Source organism: Schistocerca serialis, chromosome 5 (genome assembly GCF_023864345.2).
Source record: "Schistocerca serialis cubense isolate TAMUIC-IGC-003099 chromosome 5, iqSchSeri2.2, whole genome shotgun sequence".
Taxonomy (NCBI): Eukaryota; Metazoa; Arthropoda; class Insecta; order Orthoptera; family Acrididae; genus Schistocerca; species Schistocerca serialis.
This window is the reverse complement of record NC_064642.1, coordinates 503,936,876-503,956,481: the sequence shown is the minus strand read 5'-3', so window position 1 is coordinate 503,956,481 and position 19,606 is coordinate 503,936,876. Positions and strand designations below refer to the sequence as shown.

The 19,606-nt window shown below is 45.0% G+C and overlaps 1 protein-coding gene across 1 annotated transcript in view; it reads left to right on the top strand.

Annotated features, from left to right (window-relative positions):
• The window catches only part of LOC126482032 (homeobox protein OTX2-B-like), a 352,202-nt gene that overhangs the window by 175,878 nt on the left and 156,718 nt on the right, over positions 1-19,606 (top strand). Inside the window, exon 3 of the mRNA XM_050106004.1 lies at positions 13,881-14,050. Coding sequence (XP_049961961.1) covers positions 13,881-14,050 — 170 coding nt within the window. The remainder of the gene's footprint in view (positions 1-13,880; positions 14,051-19,606) is intronic.

The following is a 19,606-nucleotide window of genomic DNA, read 5'->3' as shown; positions in this document are numbered from 1 at the left end:
TTCTGCAAACAATTCGTGCGAGTGTCCGAAGTCACAGGTTAAGGGCACTGGATATGATACAACGGGTCACCTTTGCCAACACTTATCTAGCTTCTCGCATCCCCCATCTGGCACAAGTTCTTCCTATGCCGGTGGTGTTGGCCCGCCGAATCCTGGCGGCACTAGGATATTTTGTGAGCACAGGTCTGCTTTTTAAGGTCGGTTACGAAACCCTCACCCTTCCTCGTAGTCGTGGAGGTCTTGGACAAGTCCGCGTACGCGACCGAGCAGTGGCTATTTATGTAACCACAATGATAAAGATGTGGACACGACACCAGACAAGTCTGACGGAAACCTTGGTTGACTAACTCGCTCCACCTTCTCGTTCGGCTCCGGTAGCGGTGTCTCACATCTCACCATTTTTTTGTGGAACACAGTTATGTACATATGGAACTACCGACAGCTAGGACGGCAACGGCACGTGATATATATCACATCTTGACTCGACGACGGCCGAATAATGCCGTAGAGCGCCGCCAACCAACAGTTACGTGGTCAGTGCTATGGCGTTCAGTGTACCACCCACACCTCGATACGGGAACGCGCGCACTGTGGTATCAGGTGGTAAATGGGAAATACATGACTCGTTCCAGGTTGCATACAATTCATATGGCGGACGAGCCACTGTGTCCGCAGTGCAATGTTATAGACACAGAGGAGCATCGCCTGATATGCGGATCTTCGGCGGACGTATGGTGTTTGGTCAAAAAAATGATTGTCTTCCTCCTTCGGGTGGGGCCGCAAGCAGTAGAACTACGGATACTACTTCTCCAAGATAGGACATATTATCCCCGAACAGAGACAAACGCAGTGACTTGGATTCGAGGTTTGACTGTGCGTTATCTTTTCCGAGACGGCAGTAAGAATATGCTCGACTTTTGGGCCTTACTACAAGAACATCACTCACAGCTTATGAGACATCCGAGATATCGAACATATTACGCAAATTTTTTATGGAGTGCCTTGCTTGATCCCCCACCCAGTTGGGGTGTCCCGGGTAGGAGAATATAATTATTGACTGTAAGTATAAGAACAAGAAAGGACCAGGAGAGTGGAGAGGATCCACAACCACACGTGAAGACGTACCCGACACCAACGCGAGGTATAACGGGATTAGCGAGGTACGCGCCCAAAAGAGGAATATAGACCGTTATTGTTTTGTACTGACAGAAGCAGGATATTTTTTTCACTATTATGTAAAAAAAGTCCACTTATTTATGTTTCCCAGAAATATTTTATTTTATAAAAGTCATCGTCTTATATACTTAAAAAAATGCTAGAAGCAGTTTATGTTTGTTATTGTTACACCAGACTGCAAAAAAAAAGTCCACTTATTTACGTTTCCCAGAAATATTTTATTATATAAAGGTCATCGTCTTATATAAAAAAAAAATGCTAGCAGCAGTTTATGTTTGCTGTTGTTACTCCATTATGTAAAAAAAAAAGTCCACGTATTTACGTTTCCCAGAAATATTTTATTATATAAAGGTCATCGTCTTATATAAAAAAAAATGCTAGCAGCAGTTTATGTTTGCTATTGTTACTCCATTATGTAAAGAAAAAGTCCACGTATTTACGTTAAAAAAAAAAGTGGTCAGCGCGTCAGACTGTCGACCCTAAGGGCCCGGGTTCGATTCCCGGCTGGGTCGAAGATTTTCTCCGCTCAGGGACTGGGTGTTGTGTTGTCGTAATCATCATCATTTCATCCCCATCGACGCGCAAGTCGCCGAAGTGGCGTCAAATCGAAAGACTTGCACCAGGCGAGCGGTCTACCCGACGGGAGGCCCTCGTCACACGCCATTATTATTTATTACATCACGTCTTTATAATAACACAAGCGTTTTGCGTCAGTAGGCATAGAATGTGCACACAAGTATATATGTACACACACAGCTTACCAAAAAAATAATTAATACTACATTTTAGAATATTGGCACTGTAACTAATAATGCAATGACTACAGTCACTGGAAAAAGTGTTTTAGATTAGATGTTTGGATGACGTTATTCTTTGTCGCTTGCTGCACAGAAAAGCTATAGAGCTAGATGATTTGCAGTTGCGTGTCTCTTGTTGTCGTTACACCTCATAACGTGTAAGTCCATTGCAACAGCAGAGACCGCAAGGCACACACCACAGCAGATCAAAAGTGCCTGCTGGCCGAATTGAACCTCCTGAAGCGGATATTTAGAAGGCAGATCTCATAGTTGCTGCGCTGTGTTTCTTACAGGGAACAGATACAACACGGCATACCCAGTAAACTCGTCACTGTGATAACTGACTTTTTGTCAGCATGAAGGTACAATGACAGATATTCCATTTTTAATGGATGAAGGTGGAACTCTTATCTTGGAGGACGATAGACGTAGAAGTAAGCCGTTGGTGGAAGAAGTTCGTTAGCATGACGAATACATGAGGTGTAGAAGTTGAATCAGTGTGCACTGAAATGTTCCTTCGTTCTCGGAGCTTCCTCGGCGTCATGATAAGCCCCTCGCGCCTGGAACCACAGTTCACGTACTCATAACAATGTGCAGTACATGAGACAAATTACACGACTTGTTGCCCCGCAGATTTACTCAGAAACGTTTGTTGGCGACCACAGGTTGATCCTGAACACTGCCACGCTATTCAGTCAGTATAAGTAACGTCACCAGCTTCGCTCTGAAGCGCGACACAGATTTACAATTGTTACTATCCTTTCACCGCTAATTCTTGTTCTTGTTCTTCTTCTTCCCCTTATATTCATCCCGTCTACTGCGGGGTCTGCTTTGTCAGGATTTGGCAAATTTTATTATTTAATTTTGTGCCCGGATGCCTTCTTGGGTCACAGTTGCCATGCTAATATGAAGGATGAAATTTGTGGGCTCCACCTCTCTCTGAACAGTGTAAACTTTGTCCTGTGTGTTATCGTATTTTAACTGTTTTCGTGACGTTTCCTCTGATGTGGAAATTTGAGGACAAGGAGCGCGGGAAAGCACCTAAAAAAAAAATACTCAGGCTCCCAGATCCACAGTCGTTAATCTGCGACGCGAGTTCGATCCCTGTCTGGTTTACTGCTCTGCCTCGCACGCTATCTTGCTGCGTGTGAGGTTGCAGGACTTGTACGAAGTGACACTTTTGGGGAGAGACATTTCTACAGAGCCTATGGCTCTTTCTGCGATAAGTAGCTTTTCGCAAGCAACATACAAGCACACTAAGAATCTATAGCTTAGCCCAAGATCTATGTTAGGTTAGTAGGTAACAGTCTACAGTCTAATTGAGAGTTCTCGCATAAAAAAAAGACAACCACCTCCAGTGTCTTGGGCACCGCAGAAATGTCAACACATCCCATCTCTTCCCAAGTATCACTCCACACATCAGATACTCCAGCGGGCTATGCTATAAGGTAGGATCACTTTTTCACCACTAATCCAGGGAGTGGGCAAACATACAGAAACACCAAAACCATAGCACGTCGCCGTGCCTAATACGGTGTAGAAAACGAACACAGGTCCTGTAAGGTTTTCAAGGGAATCTTATACCATTCTTCTGCTAAACAGTGACAAGTTCGGATAAAGATGATCGACATGGGTAGCAATCATACACATTTCTCTCCGAAGTAGACCACAAAGGCTTAATAATATTTAGCTCTGGTGACTTTGTTGGCCAGGGGAGATTTGACACTTTGACCTTGTGCTCAAAAAACCAATCAAATCCCCGTTATGTTCGTTCCTGGGACTAAAAGTCGGACAGAAGTTGGAAACAAAATGCAAAATGACTCATCCGAGCAAATGGCTTTCTTCCAGTGCTCCACAGTCCAGGTTTTATAACTTCGGCAACACTTATTACTGTCACGGGCATTTGCAGCACTGGTGAATGGTTTTCGAATTCCATCTCGCCCTGCAATTCCCATCTTATGGAGCTGCCTTTTTGGTTTTTGGTTTTTATCTTTTCTTTTTTTTGCATAACATTCAGTTCTGTAGTCACTTCAGCGACTGTTATGCTCTTATTTGTTATCGCAGTCCATTTCAATGACCGTCTGTCACTATCACTCAACATACACTACTGGCCATTAAAATTGCTACAGACGCGAAATTTAACCGACAGGAAGAAGCTTCTGTGATATGCAAATGCTTAACTTTTCAGAGCATTCACACAAGGTTGGCGCCGGTGGTGACACCTACAACGTGCTCAAATGAGGAAAGTTTCCAACCGATTTATCATACGCAAACAGCAGTTGACCGGCGTTGCCTGGTGAAACATTGTTGTGATGCCTCGTGTAAGGAGGAGAAATGCGTACCATCACGTTTCCGACTTCGATAAAGATCGGATTGTAGCCTATCGCGATTACGGTTTATCGTATCGCGACATTGCTCCTCGCGTTGGTCGAGATCCAATGACTGTTAGCAGAATATGGAATCGGTGCGTTCGGGAGGGTAATACGGAACGTCGTGCTGGATCCCAACGGCCTCGTATCACTAGCAGTCGAGATGACAGGCATCTTATCCGCATGGCTGTAACGGATCGCGCAGCCACGTCTCGATCCCTGAGTCAACAGGTGGGGACGTTTGCAAGACAACAAACATCTGCACGAACAGTTCGACGACGTTTGCAGCAGCATGGACTATCAGCTCGGAGACCATGGCTGCGGTTACCCTTGACGCTGCATCACAGACAGAAGCGCCTGCGATGGTGTACTCAACGACGAACCTTGGTGCACGAATGGCAAAACGTCATTTTTTCGGATGAATCCAGGTTCTGTTTACAGCAATGATGGTCGTATCCGTGTTTGGCGAGATCGCGGTGAACGCACATTGGAAGCGTGTATTAATCATCGCCATACTGGCGTATCACCCTGCATGATGGTATGGGGTGACATTGGTTACAAGTCTCGGTTACCTCTTGTTCGCATTGATGGCACTTTGAATAGTGGGCGTTACATGTGAGGTGTGTAACGACCCGTGGCTCTACCCTTCATTCGATTCCTGCGAAACCCTACATTTCAGCAGGATAATGCACGACCGCATGTTGCAGGTCCTGTATGGGCCTTCCTGGATACAGAAAATGTTCGACTGCGGCCCTGGCCAGCACATTCTCCAGATCTATCAATTGAAAACGTCTGGTCAATGGTGGCCGAGCAGTTGGCTCGTCACAATACGCCAGTCACTACTCTTGATGAACTGTGGTATCTTGTTGAAGCTGCATGGGCAGCTGTACCTGTACACACCATCCAAGCTCTGTTTGACTCAATGCCCAGGCGTAGCTGGCCGTTATTACGGCCAGAGGTGGTTGTTCTGTGTACTGATTTCTCAGTATCTATGCACCCAAATTGCGTGAAAATGTAATCACATGTCATTTCTAGTATAATATATTTGTCCAATGAATACCCGTTTATCATCTGCATTTCTTCTCGGTATAGCATTTTTAATGGCCAGTAGTGTATATACTTTTGTCCGCGTTTCACCTAGCGGATGAAATTTTCCGCTTTCGTGCCTGTTGAAACACCGAACACTTCGTTTACCTTGGTTATGGAAGTAACCGCAGTACGAACACCAACAATTTGCCCACGTTCGAATTCACCTAGCTCCGACATAATTCACTCACAACTAGATATATTACTGTTTCCACCACGGCTCACACTTGCAACGTATTGAGGACACTGCACAGTTGGCATTCGCGACCGGCTTGGCTAGCATCTGTGTTTACGTTGAGGCATGCATTTCTTGCAGTGTTTTCATATTTTTTTAACCCCATTAAATACCTCACAGCATTTTAGTTATTCTCAAAAAGATACTCGCATGAAACCCCTTGAGTTGGAGGTTTGCAAAAGGCCAATGATGTCTTACGGCATTCGACGCCCCACATATTGTCTACCATGCAGCTGCAATCTTGGTTGCTAATGTCAACTGGGAGCGGAACTGGGGGTATGCATTGATGAACAGAGCATGAGGCTACGGAGTGTAGTTGAACTGCTTAATCGATGGGTGACTCGCAAGTGAAAGTGGTGCTGATGCAGAGTAGAGTAATGGCAGCGATATAGAAAATAAACATTTCATTTCGTGTTTATCTACAACAAGTTTCCGCCAGAAAGAAAGGCAAGGAATTTCGCAGAGTGAGAAAAAAGTAGTAGATGAAATATTAGCGTTTCGGACAATGTACATGAGGAGTCAATGATGACGATAAGTGCTTAGAAAATGAAAATGATACTGAAAGAGGTGACGAGCCATGTAGTTCATCATCCTTGTCGGACAGGGAGCCACAAATCCCATCTCCAGTGAAACATAGTAGAGGACAGTTGGTATCCGAGGAGCGGCTATTGAACATAATTACGTACATGGAAGATCATGCGCAGCAATATGAGCGTGTAGTGCATTAGACAAACCGTGGATATTCAAGGGAAACCGAGGCGCACTTGTTACAAAAATGTGTTTGTGCGTTTCAGGGATACACGATACAGTTTACAAGACATGCCTGATACCGAATTGAAAGACGTAAGATAATGAAAAGCAAACAAAGTGTCAGCTTAACGATGTACAGTAAACTGCGGAATCCGTCCGAAAATTTGTAGATGAGCTAAAAAAACTTGTCCCTTCGTTCAATAAGCAATTTGTTTTCAGTTCCGACCAGTTGGGATTTCAAGACGAAATGTATGTGAAAGGAAACCTGGAAATTTGAGGTACAAAGAAAATTGTACCACGATCAACTAACAGCAGTGTTTTTAGACCTTATAATTAAACTTTTCCTTGAGACATTTAAGTCTGATCTTTATCTGCGTTAATGATGGAAGCAGAAGAAATGAATTAAAATTTGTGCCACAGCCATTCCAGTGCCAGAGAACCCTGGCAATAGTGACAATGTAGAGGGAAAATAAGCTGAAGACGTGAAGTATGTGTTGAGGAGGGCACTCGACTTGTGTAATTCGAGCAGGAATATTGACCGTAATGCCTAGAAAACTGGAAGACCCGTGTTCGAATCCTGGCTGTGGCACAAGTTTAAATTCATTTCTTCTGCTACCATCGTTATCGCAGACAACATCAATGCCTTAACACATTCGTATACAATTATGTCGGCTGTTAATCTGGATGGTAAAGGGGCTGGAAACTTATTGTGCTGCAAGACGTTGGAGGTGCTCTGTCCCCTACTACTCTTTTTCGTATGCGTGACTTGCAAACGCAGTAGGGAATATTTACGTCACAGCAAGCAAGTGTGGTTGAAATGGCTCTGAGCACTATGGTACTTAGCATCTGTGGTCATCAGTCCCCTAGAACGTAGAACTACTTAAACCTAACTAACCTAAGGACATCACACACATCCATGCCCGAGGCAGGATTCGAACCTGCGACCGTAGCGGTCACGCGGTTCCAGACTGAAGCGCCTACAACCTCACGGCCACATCGGCCGGCAAGCAAGTGTGGAAAAATGGGCGTAAGAGGACTACAACTATGGCATGATCACTGGTTTTGGCCAACAGCTTGTCAAAATAACTTGCCTTTGTTTGATTGCTGGTCTGCGTACAAAAACCATACCCCTTTAGAGCAAACTACCCGCCTTTAGAGCAAACTACCCGCCTGAAAAGTGTGTGACATTGCAGTTCATACCGCCTGGAACCACTGAACAAATTCATCCTCTGGATTTTTTTTCCGTGCCTATAAAACACATTATCACACTATCAGCAGCTACGCCTTAACGGGTAGCAGTTTCATCATAAGCTTCACGATAGTCTGTTTTGCACTTGACTGCATGCCATCACAGTCCATCACTTTTCGTCGGCTCGTTACACCAATATAATTCTATATGCCCTCTTTAAGAATGAATACCTAGCTGAACGCCCTGCACGCTTTGTAGCTTACAAGGAGTTCGCCTTCGATCTGTATAGTAGGAACCTTACCGATCATTGTGGAGCGCCATTTTTCAAAGGTTTGGTAGGAACCTTACTGATCCTTGTGGAGCGCCATTTTTCATTCGGTTCTCATGGTCCAAGTTAATGGTTCGCTTTGTACATTTCTTGAACGTCGGCGACGTCCATTTTTTGAAGAGTAATATATACATCCCGTAGAAGGTAGGTCTCTGCACCTTCCGGACACCCACTTTCTGTCGCCCTCCTGATGCACATAGTGAGTGACTAGCAGCTAATGTTTTTCCTGTCATAGCTGTTAACAGAACACTTTCAAAAGAGCCTTACTGAAGACTGAACTTGCGACCTCGCACTCAAGGGGTTCCTTGTCAGATCCGACCGCTACACTGAAATACGAGGGTCACTCCAATAGAAATGCACACTATTTTTTCTAAAATCCATCTTTTATTCTATATGTTTGAAAGTTTTACAGTGTGTAGATACATCCTTTAGGAACAATATTTTCATTTCTCTACATAATTTCCATCCCTCTCAACTACCCTACGCCGTCTTGGAAGCAGCGCCTGTATACCCACACGGTAAAATTCTGGACCAACCTGTTGGAGCCACTGTTTGGCAGAGAGCACAAGGCAGTCATCATCTTCAAACCTTGTTCCACGAAGAGAGTCTTTCAGTTTCCCAAAGAGATGATAGTCACATGGAGCCAGGTCAGCACTGTAAGGCGGGTGTTTCAGTGTTCTCCATCCGAGTTTTGTGATCGCTTCCATGGTTTGTTGACTGACATGTGGCCGTGCATTGTCGCGCAACAGCAAAACATCCTGCTTTTGCCGATGTGGTCGAACACGACTCAATCGAGCTTGGAGTTTCTTTAGTGTCATCACATATGTATCAGAATTTATGGTGGTTCCACGTGACATGATGTCCACAACTACCGTTTTTCATTGTCAACATCCTGGGAACCCACCTGGCACAAACCTTGTTTTAACGCCAACACTTTCAGTATTCTGCAAACACTTCCTTCCCTTATCCCAATGTAGCGTGACAATTCGTTCACTGTGATGCGTCTGTCAGCAGTCACCAATTCGTTAACTCTCTGCACATTGTCTGGAGTGTGTGCAGTACGAGGCCTGCCGTTGCCCGCTTTCATCACGTAACCTGCTTGTCCACCGACTAACTGTACTGCGATCGACAGCAGAATCTCCATACACCTTTTTCAACCTCTTGTGGATGTTTCCCACTGTCTCGTTCTCAGAGCACAGGAATTCTATGACAGCACGTTGCTTCTGACGAACGTCAAATGTAGCAGCCATCTTGAAGACATGCTGTGACGGCGCCACTCACGGTAACAGGTTGAACTAAGTTTAAAAAAAGCGGGAAGGATGGATCTACACACTACAAAACTTTCACACATGCAGAATGAAAACTGTATTTTTACAAAAATAGAGTGCATTTCTTTTTGAGTGACCCTCGTATGTACGTGCCGCAGTCATTAGATCGCCTCCGAGTTGATTCTAGCAACTGCCCCCCACAGTCTGATCCATTAAAAAAACGTGATAATAGTTCCACGATAACAGTTCAAAATAAAAAATAAAAAAAATAAAAAATGCATACGAGAACATCGCACTTCAGTTTTCCACGTGAACAAACGAAATTCATTCTCTTCTATTAGGCTTCGCCATGTCCATGTCGTTCATTAAACGCGACCTCCACCTAGCTAATGAGTCCACTTTCTGTTGCGCGGCCTTTCCCTACTCAGCACATGAAAGCTCGCTGAACTTCAACACTCGCGCAGATAACTGGCAGTTCTAGCAAGAGTCCACACTTGCGCACTAGGATGTACTTGTGGTACTTCAGAGATTTCGCCAATGGCAGAACAACTTTATTGATCACTAATGTTATTCACTCTCGACTTCAGACTCACAAGATCTGAAGTACGCTGAACAGACTAAAGTCATGGGATAGCAATGTGTACCTACAGTTGGCGATAGCGTCGCGTACACAAGGTAGAAAAGGGCAGCGCATGGGCGAAGTTGTCATACGTACTCAGGTGATTCATGTGAAAAAGTTTCCGTCCGACGGGAATTAATAGACTTTGAAAGCAGAATGGTAGTTGGAGCTAGACACATGGGACATCCCGTTTAGGAAAGTGTTATGGAATTCAGTACTCAGAAATCCACAGTGTGTCGAGACTATCAAATTTCAGGCATTACCTCTCACTACGGACAACGCAGTGGTCGACGGCCTCCGCTTAACGACCGAGAGTAGCAGCGTTTGCGTAGAGTTGTCAGTGCTGACAGACATGCAACACTGCGCGAAATAACGGCAGAAATCAATGTGGAATGCACGACTAACGCATCCGTTAGGACAGCGTAGAGAAATGCGTCCTTAATGTGCTATGGCAGCAGACGACCGACGCGAGTGCCTTTGCTAACAACGCGACGTCGCGTGCAGCGCCTCTCCCGGGCTCGTGACCATGTCGGTGTTCATCTGACCAGGCCACGGATCTCCAGTTGGACCCTAGACGACTGGAGAGCTGGGCCTCGTTACATGAATACCGATTTCAGCTTGTAAGAGCTGATGGTAGAGTTCGAGTGTGGCGCAGACCCCACGAAGCCATGGACCCAATTTGTCAACAAGGCACTGTGCGAGCTGGTGGTGGTCCATAATAGTGTGGGTTGTGTTTACATGGAATGGACAGAGTCCTTTGGTCAAACTGTACCAATCATTGACTGAAAATGGTTATGTTCAACTACCTGGAGACTATTTGCAGTCATTCACGGACTCCATGTTCCCAAACTAACTTGGATTTTTTATGGATGAGAGAGCTCCATGTCACAGAGCGAAGAACGTTCTGGAAAATTAGAACGAATGATCTGACCACCCAGATCGCCTGACATGAATCCCATCGATCATTCATGGGACATAATCAAATGGTTCAAATGGCTCTGAGCACTATGGGACTTAACATCTATGGTCATCAGTCCCCTAGAACTTAGAACTACTGAATCCTAACTAACCTAAGGACAGCACACAACACCCAGCCATCACGAGGCAGAGAAAATCCCTGACCCCGCCGGGAATCGAACCCGGGAACCCGGGCGTGGGAAGCGAGAACGCTACCGCACGACCACGAGATGCGGGCTGGGACATAATCGAGAAGTCACTTTGTGCACAAAATTCTGCACTGGCAAAACCTTCGCAATTACTGACGGCTATAGAGGCAACATGGTTTAATATTTCTACAGGAGACTTCCAACAACTTTTTCAGTGCATGCTACTTCGAGTTGCCGCACTACGCTCGACAAAGGACATGCGCCACGATACTAGGAGGTATCCCATGACTTTTGTCACCTCCCACTCACTCGGCCCAAGACCCCTCTCCTACACCCCCGATGGCTGCTCATCGATTCATATCTCACGAATTCCAAACCTGCTCCACGCAATTTTTCAACACCCACGCCTTTCAACCAATCAGCGTCAGAAGCAGAATGGAGATATCTTCACTGGTCATTTTCTGCTCCCATTTATATCATTCCTCAACAAAGTGCTGCTTCCTGAAAGGATTTTCCAAACGCTTATTTCCATCAGGAGCTAGAAAACACCTGCCACCACGCGAATACACAGCATAATAGTCCCTGACCACAGCACATTTAGAAGGATTATGAAAAGACCAACGCACTATCTCCAGGCTGAACAATTCTCACTTCCTGTTTACAACGGAAACAGGCATTGGTGACCACAGTCGGATTTGGAACTTACACTGCGTCCGAACATTATTAAATTTCTCGACAAAACGGTCTATTGAGCCATAATCACCAAGGATTCAGAAATGTAGTTTTTGGAAACTCATTGACCCTTTATCCACACGTAGTGATGAACGTCATCCACAGGAGATCTTAAGATTCATAGACTTCCAGAATGATTTTGACACCTTCCTCACAAGCTGCTTCTAATCCAGTTCCATGCTTATGGAGTATCGCCTCAGTTGTGCAACTGGAGCCGTAATTTCCTGTCAGAAGCATCACAGTTTGTGATAGTTAACTGGAAGTTATGTATTTAAGCAGAAGTAATGTCTGAGGTTTCCCCGAGAAGCATTACAATCCCGCTGCTGTTTTTAATCGGGAAGAAAGATTTAGGAGAGAATCTGAGCTGCCGTCTTAGATTGGCTGAAGATGATGGTGTCGTTTACCATCTAGTGAAAGTGCCGATTGGCTGTAAACAAGAAAAAGTAAATGCTTATCCATTACGGATATTTTAGAACCATGACTGTATATTGAATGTAAATAAGTTGCACAAAACTGCAACTTGTCACTTTTTTGAATACTTATGTTTTATTCCATGAACCGATATGCTAGCAATAATGATGTAACTTCCTGAAACCATCTGAATATGAACCCGAAAAGGTTGGAGAACCGGTTCATGGAATAAAATTGGTTCAAATGGCTCTGAGCACTATGGGACTTAACTTCTGAGGTCATCAGTCCCGTAGAACGTAGAACTACTTAAACCTAACTAACCTAAGGACATCACACACATCCATGCCAGAGGCAGGATTCGAACCTGCGACCGTAGCGGTGGCGCGGTTCCAGACTGAAGCGCCTAGAACCGCTCGGTCACCCCGGCAGGCGGTTGATGGAATAAAACATAATTATTCAAAAAAGTGACTGGTTGCAGTTTTGTATAACTTATTTACACTAAACAAATTGCTTGTCGATTGAATTAAATAACTAGGGATTCAGTTGCGAACAACTTAAATTCAAGCCATCACATGGAAAATGTTTCTTCTAGGGAAGACGAACCAAAGACTGCGTCTCATTGGCGGATCACACTGAAGACGCAATAAATCTACTAAAGAGACTGTCTAAACTACGCTTGTCCGTCCTCTTCCGGGTGTTGGTGTGCGGTATAGGATCCAGGTAGAATTGATTGAGGACGTCGAAAGAGTTCAGAAAGGGTATATCGTTTCTTTTTAGTGTTATTATTATCAAGAAATAGGCTTGAGAATGTGAAGGACATGAGAAACGACTTGATGTTCTAATAATTAAAACAAAGGCGTTTTTAGTGGCGTCGAGGTTTTTTCATATAATTTCAGTCGCCAACTTTCTGCTCCGAATGTCAAAATATTTTCTTGACTACCACTTACATAGGGAGAAATCACTGTCATAATAAAATATGAGGAATCGGGACTCAGACGGGGTGTTCGTTTTTCCCACCTAGTGTTTAAGGGACTAAATGACAAGAAATAGTCTGAAAGTGGTACTATGAACCCTCAGTCAAACACTAAGTGTGAACTGCAGAGTAGTCATGTAGATGTAAAAGCGGAATAGCCTAAGGATAAGCCGTCGAGCGTTGCCACGAATGATATGTTGCAGTCTCACAACAGTTTGGAGTAATGGCATGTGGCACTGTTGATGGTTGTTGCCCCTGCTGATGTTAGTCCAGAGTAATAGGCTTCATGCTGACATAAAGTTTCTCCTTCTCCCTGCCTTTCATCCCACAATCTTCCAAAGCAATACAGCCTCAACAGCCGGCCGGGGTGGCCGAGCGGTTCTAGGCGCTACAGTCTGGAACCGCGCGACCGCTACGGTCGCAGATTCGAATCCTGCCTCAGGCATGGATGTGTGTGATGTCCTTAGGATAGTTAGGTTTAAGTAGTTCTAAGCTCTATGGGAGTGATGACCTTAGAAGTTAAGGCCCATAGTGCTCAGAGCCACAGCCTCAACACTACACTACCCAGGAACTCATCAGAAACATCCAAACGGTACACATGCACAGCTGAAGTACGTAAAAAACAATGGAGGAAATCAACGGCAAACCTTCTCCATTAAGAACTTGTGTATGAGTGCAACATGTAACCCCCGCGTTGAGTCCGTAACCCTCAATCCCTGAGCTCAGGAATGACTTACACTAATGCAGCAGGCCTTCTATGATCAGGCAGCGACGGCGCAGACGCGAGATGGGGTCTAGCGACATGATCGTGACGGCGCGCGCGTGGCGTGGTGTGTTGCAGGTGCAACCCGGATGGCGACCTGGCGTTCCCGCCGTTCAGCAGCCCCTGCGGCTCGGGCTCCAGCGCCACCAGCATGGCCTACCTCAAGAGCTCGCCCTACTCCGTCAACGGCATCGGCCTGCCCATGCCATCCATGGACTCGCTGCATTCCAGCATGGGCTACCCCTCCGGTACGTATCCGAAAGCGAGCCCTTCATTACACAGTTTGCATGCTTTCCGTTTTATCTGCCTGTCCTAATTGAAATTTCTCAGTTTTCCTGGCGAGGAAAGTCTACAGTTGCCGAAAGACATAGACAATCACGTGTATTGGTTATGCTGTCATTGAGAAATCAAGAGTATGGTTAGATGATCTGGTAGTCACTGCAAGCTCTGAGACGTTGGGAACATATTTCTGCCTCTATAGGAATTTTGTAGCTCTTCAACAACAATATCATTTATACACTGTGTGTTCTGAAGTGAACATAGTCTACTGTATTATTTTATCTCTCTCCCATTCTGTTCGGTAGTGCTACTCCTCTGAATATGGCTGAATCTCTTGATTTTTACGGTCATCGTAGGACGCATTGCGGATTAAGTGATCTATCAGCTGTCACGTCTTGTAGTGAACTCTGAGTAATCCACAGCGTCTTTGCTGTAGCGTCCCCCTCTCGAGCTCGTTCAGCATTTCTGTATCGGTTCCATACTGACTATAGAAAGCGCAAATCTTCCTTCAGTCTTCTCTTTTTGTCTGTCTGTCTGTCTGTCTGTCTGTCTGTCTCTCTCTCCCTCTCTCTCTCTCTCTTTCTTCATGGATGAGTTACTCATCTGTTCCCAAGAATTTCAGTCAAGTGTCTGTCTTCCACGCAAGCGGATTTGTGAGCTCAATTCACTTTAAACCACTCAGAACTGATATCACTAGATATTAATTGGTTGTGAGTGATTCCAGAGATTACTCGGCGGTACAGTCAAATAATATCAGATTTTTTCTTTTATCTTCTTTAAGCATATGATGTAACATTGCACTTGTAGCGGTTAACGGTCAATTCAATCTTTGTACCAACTACTGATCATCTTCCGATAATTCTACATTTCACCTTGTGTGTAAATGCTGCTATGTTTTCCATTAACAGTACAGCTTTCGAAGGAATTTCGATCCATGCACTAGATTACGCGTGTTCCGTTTCCTTCTAAATGGCTGTGGAGGCAACAAGAGAGAGTGTGTAGTACAGTTAGGGAGCCCGCACGGTTGGCCGTGCGGTCTAACGCACGGCTTTCCGGGCGGGAAGGAGCGCCTGGTCCCCGGCACGAATCCACCCGGCGGATTTGTGTCGAGGTCCGGTGAACCGGCCAGTCTGTGGATGATTTTCAGGCAGTTTTTCATCTGCTTCGGCGAATGCGCGCTGGCTCCCCTTATTCCGCCTCAGTTAATGTCGGAGATTGCTGCGCAAACAGGTTCTCCACGTAAGCGTACACCACCATTACTCTACCACGCAAACATAGTTACACTCGTCTAGCGTGAGTCGTTCCCTGGGGAGTCCACCGGGGGCCGAACCGCACAATAACGCTGGGTTCGGTGTGGGGCGGCTGAGGGGTGAAGTGGACTGCGGTAGTCGTCGTGGGGTTGTGGACCACTGCGGCTGCTACGGGGTCGGAGCCTCTCCGTCGTTTCTAGGTCCCCGGTTAACATACAATACAATACAGTTAGGGAGCATAAATAGTAGAACAGCTCTTCTCGGATGTTTTGTCAGACTATCCCGATGATTATCCGCGTTATTCCGGCAACGCAACTTATAACCTCTTCGTAGCTCTTTCGACTTTGTAGGTTATAGAAGTCCACGTCAGCACAGGGTGGTTAGAAACACTGTGAAAAGCTTGTAAGGTTGTTGCAGGGTAGATAGTACTGAGAAACAATCTATAAGGAAAGAATTCGAGTTAGTTAGCATTAAAGTCAGCGAATCAGACCGTTGTGCGCGCAAAATGATGCCGCCCGCCCGCCATGGTCGGTGTCATCAAACGTGCTCTTTGTTTGGTTTCCTGAAACCGAACAAGAGAACAATATAAAAATTGGACATGGAACGGTAGTAGGAATCGAGCCCGAACCGAAGGCTGAGCAGTCTGATGGGGCTACCACCTAAGCTACGAGAACAACTGACACTAATTGTATCTGCCTGGCCACTTGAATTTGCGACCGCAACGACCTGATTGGCTAACTTCAACGCTAATTAACTCGGAAATGACGCAACGTATCGAATGTTTTTCTAAACAGTTATTTCTCAGCGCAGCCTACCCTGCAACAACCTTACAAGCTTTTCAGATTGGTTTCTGACCACCCTCTATAGCAACGTTGGTTCTTCCACCATGACACTAAAATGCCTCAGTGGAGTCGGGTTGTATCTCACCGTCAGCCTTTCTGCTCCCAGTTGCAGATGCCGTCCTGCCGTCGCTGTGTTCCACTCCCATAACACCGCTGCTGCAACACACCACGCAGAGAGCTCACGTCTTGCCAGTCTGAAACCCACTTTCCTTGTTCAAATGTTTTTTATTCAGCCTGTATTGTCATAAAGTCCCAGGGAGAGGAAGACTAACTTAAAACACGATTTCTTACGTGCTGTTATACAAGGGTGAGTCGAATGAAAACCTAAAATTTGTAATAACAGATCGAAATTTCGCGGAGTTATCCTGTAAGTTGGTAAGTGTGCTACAAACAGCGTGCAGAATGGCCTGTAAGTGGCAGCATAGTGCAGATGCACACATACCGTCGCAGTATCAGTATAAAGATGGCCGCCCCACTTGCGACTTGCACCAGGGATGCACAGCGTTCTGTTATTCGGTTTGTGCGTAGTGAAGGTGTGGAACCTATTGAAATTCATCAACGAATGAAAGTTGAGTACGGTGATGCATGTTTGTCACAGCAGCAAGTCTACGAATGGGGTAGGAAGTTCGCAAATGGTGTGACTTCAGTGGAAGATGCTCCTCGTCCAGTGTGCCACGGCAGCTGACTCCTGAAATGAGAGAACGACGTGTTGATGCCTGTGAACTTCTTCGGCGCTTTGAACGAGAAGGTGATGGCTTCCTTGCAAGAATCGTTACTGAGGACGAAACCTGGGTTCACTTCCACCAACCAGAAACGAAGAGAGCGAGCAAGGAATGGCGCCATTCCTCATCACCAAAACCGAAGAAGTTTCGAACAGAACCATCAGCAGGAAAGGTTATGCTGACTCTCTTTTGGGACGAAAAAGGAGTCATTTTGGAGCATTACATGCCTAGAGGGACCACTGTCACCAATGCATCATACACAGATCTCCTAAAAAATCATCTGCGGCCTGCAATCAAATCAAAGCGACGTGGATTACTGTCAGTAGGTGTCCTTTTGCAACATGACAATGCAAGGCCCCACACTGCCCGTACAACAGTTGCAACAATCACAGACCTGCATTTTGAGTGTCTTCCTCATCCACCATATTCACCAGACCTTGCCCCAAGTGACTTCCATGTCGTGCGGTAGCGTTTCGCTTCCCACGCCCGGGTTGGATTCCCGGCGGGGTCAGGGATTTTCTCTGCCTCGTGATGACTGGGTGTTGTGTGTTGTCCTTAGGTTAGTTAGGTTTAAGTAGTTCTAAGTTATAGGGGACTGATGACCATAGATGATAAGTCCCTTAGTGCTCAGAGCCATTTGAACCATTTTACTTCCATGGGGACGCAATGGAAGGAAAGACGTTCCGTTCTGATCAAGAGGTACGCCAAGCGATGCATGGGTGGTTGCGGGGACTACCAAAAGAATTTTTTTCTAAAGGAATTTATGCACTTTGTAAGCGCTGGAGAACTTTCATTGAGCGTGGGGGAGATTATGTTGAAAAGTGGTACAGCTTTGTACCACTTCTGCACAATAAATAATATTTAAAAAAATATTTAATGTTTTCATTTGATTCATCCTCGTATGACCCATCTGGAAGCAATGCACCGCAATGCAGCGCTTGACTTCGTGGGTTGGCAGAATTTTGTGTGCTGCCTGCGTTCCTGGCACCTGATAATTAAAGATTTTCTACATTGGCAGCGTATGCACTAATCCCTCTGTTGATGGGGCTCAAGGTCATCTTTCATTAATACTAGTGGCTCTAGGGTCCACAGAAATGTTCCAGCGTCCAGTAATGATTCTAACTATACTCGATACGTGCGAAAGCATTGGAGATACGCTCTTGTCTTCGTATCTTATATGTCATAGTCCTCTGTCGTCCGTCGAAAAACACGTCGTCTTTGCCACTTCCCGTCGACGTTTCTTCTAAATGCTGTCTTGAGGTAGCTCAACGCAGTCGACAGGCTTTTTTGGTCTGATTGGGTGCGTGGCAAACGGTCTAAATTAAGCAAGGAAATTTTCACAGTATGAACTGTAATTACAACGGGAGACACGCAAATACAAATTATATTACTGTATAGGTTTTCTGTATACAATGTACCACAGGATAATGCCATCTTTTCGTCTGACTTAGAGGGTACATTTTACGCTAGCATGGAGAACATTTAGACTGAAAATATCTTTTCTTTATTTTACGCGACGAATGTGTTTGCGAAACGATAGATTTATCTGGGAAACAGAGAGTATGGAGAATGTATACAGAAGCATCTGTATCCACAGCCAAGCCACTGCACAGCACATGGTGTCAGTGATATTCTGTCCTATACCAATCCCGTGTTGACAGAGACAAATGGCTGTTTGTGTGCATATTTACGCGCCTTAATCTATCTCTTTCTTCTCTCGTAATCCCTACACAAGATACACGATTGTGTCAGCAGAATGGTCAGACAGTCTGTCCTGAATACAAGCTCTCTAAATGTACCCAAAAAGATTTCGCGGCATTTATCATTTCACTTCCACAGTGTCTTATGAAAGTTCCCCGATCATTTACATTACATTTTGATAGCGCCTATAGTGGTCTGTTACTATAGTATCAGTTGCTTCCCTGATAAAATCAAATCAAAATCAAATAAATAGTAGCAGTGCATCTACGAATTCGTTCAATGTTGCTGTCACGCCTATTTCGCAACGGCTTTGAATCCTGGACGATATCCTAGAGTTGGTCACTCCAGCATCTTGCAAGCGATTCCCTTTATAGACTCACCGCACTTCCCTTGAACCCTTCCCACATATCTATGTCTTCTATTCGTCTTCCTTAATATTGATTTTATGAGTTCGTCAGATTTCATATAGTTTCTTAATATGACCCCTAATCCTGTAATCGGATATCATCCGGCACTTTGTCTTGGTTAGAGGCACTGTTTCCCATTTATTTGGATTAGAGAGAGCTTTCAATCGTTAAGTCAATGGAAAATTGTCTCCAAATCTTTCTGCATTTACTTAAATCGTCCAGCGACAGTATCTTCAGCGAACAATCTGATTGTGATCTTGAGCGTATCTGATAAGTCTTTTACTTATACAGAAAACTTCAGAGGTCCTATTACGCTCCCTGTAGCTCATTAGCTCTTACTTTCGTTCGTGAAGAACATTCATTGTCTTGTACGAAGTACTGGGTTCCGTTAGCCAAAATCAGAACACGGGAAACATATTTACAACGCAATTCAGAGAGGACAATAAACAAGAAGGTCGCAATCAGGAATATAATCTTCACTTGATAACAGCCACACACTTGATAACAGCCACTGGAGTATTCGGTTTTACAAATAAATATACTTTACCACCAGACTATCAGACCCACCCATAAAGTATAAAGGAAAAATTTTATCGTCCAACA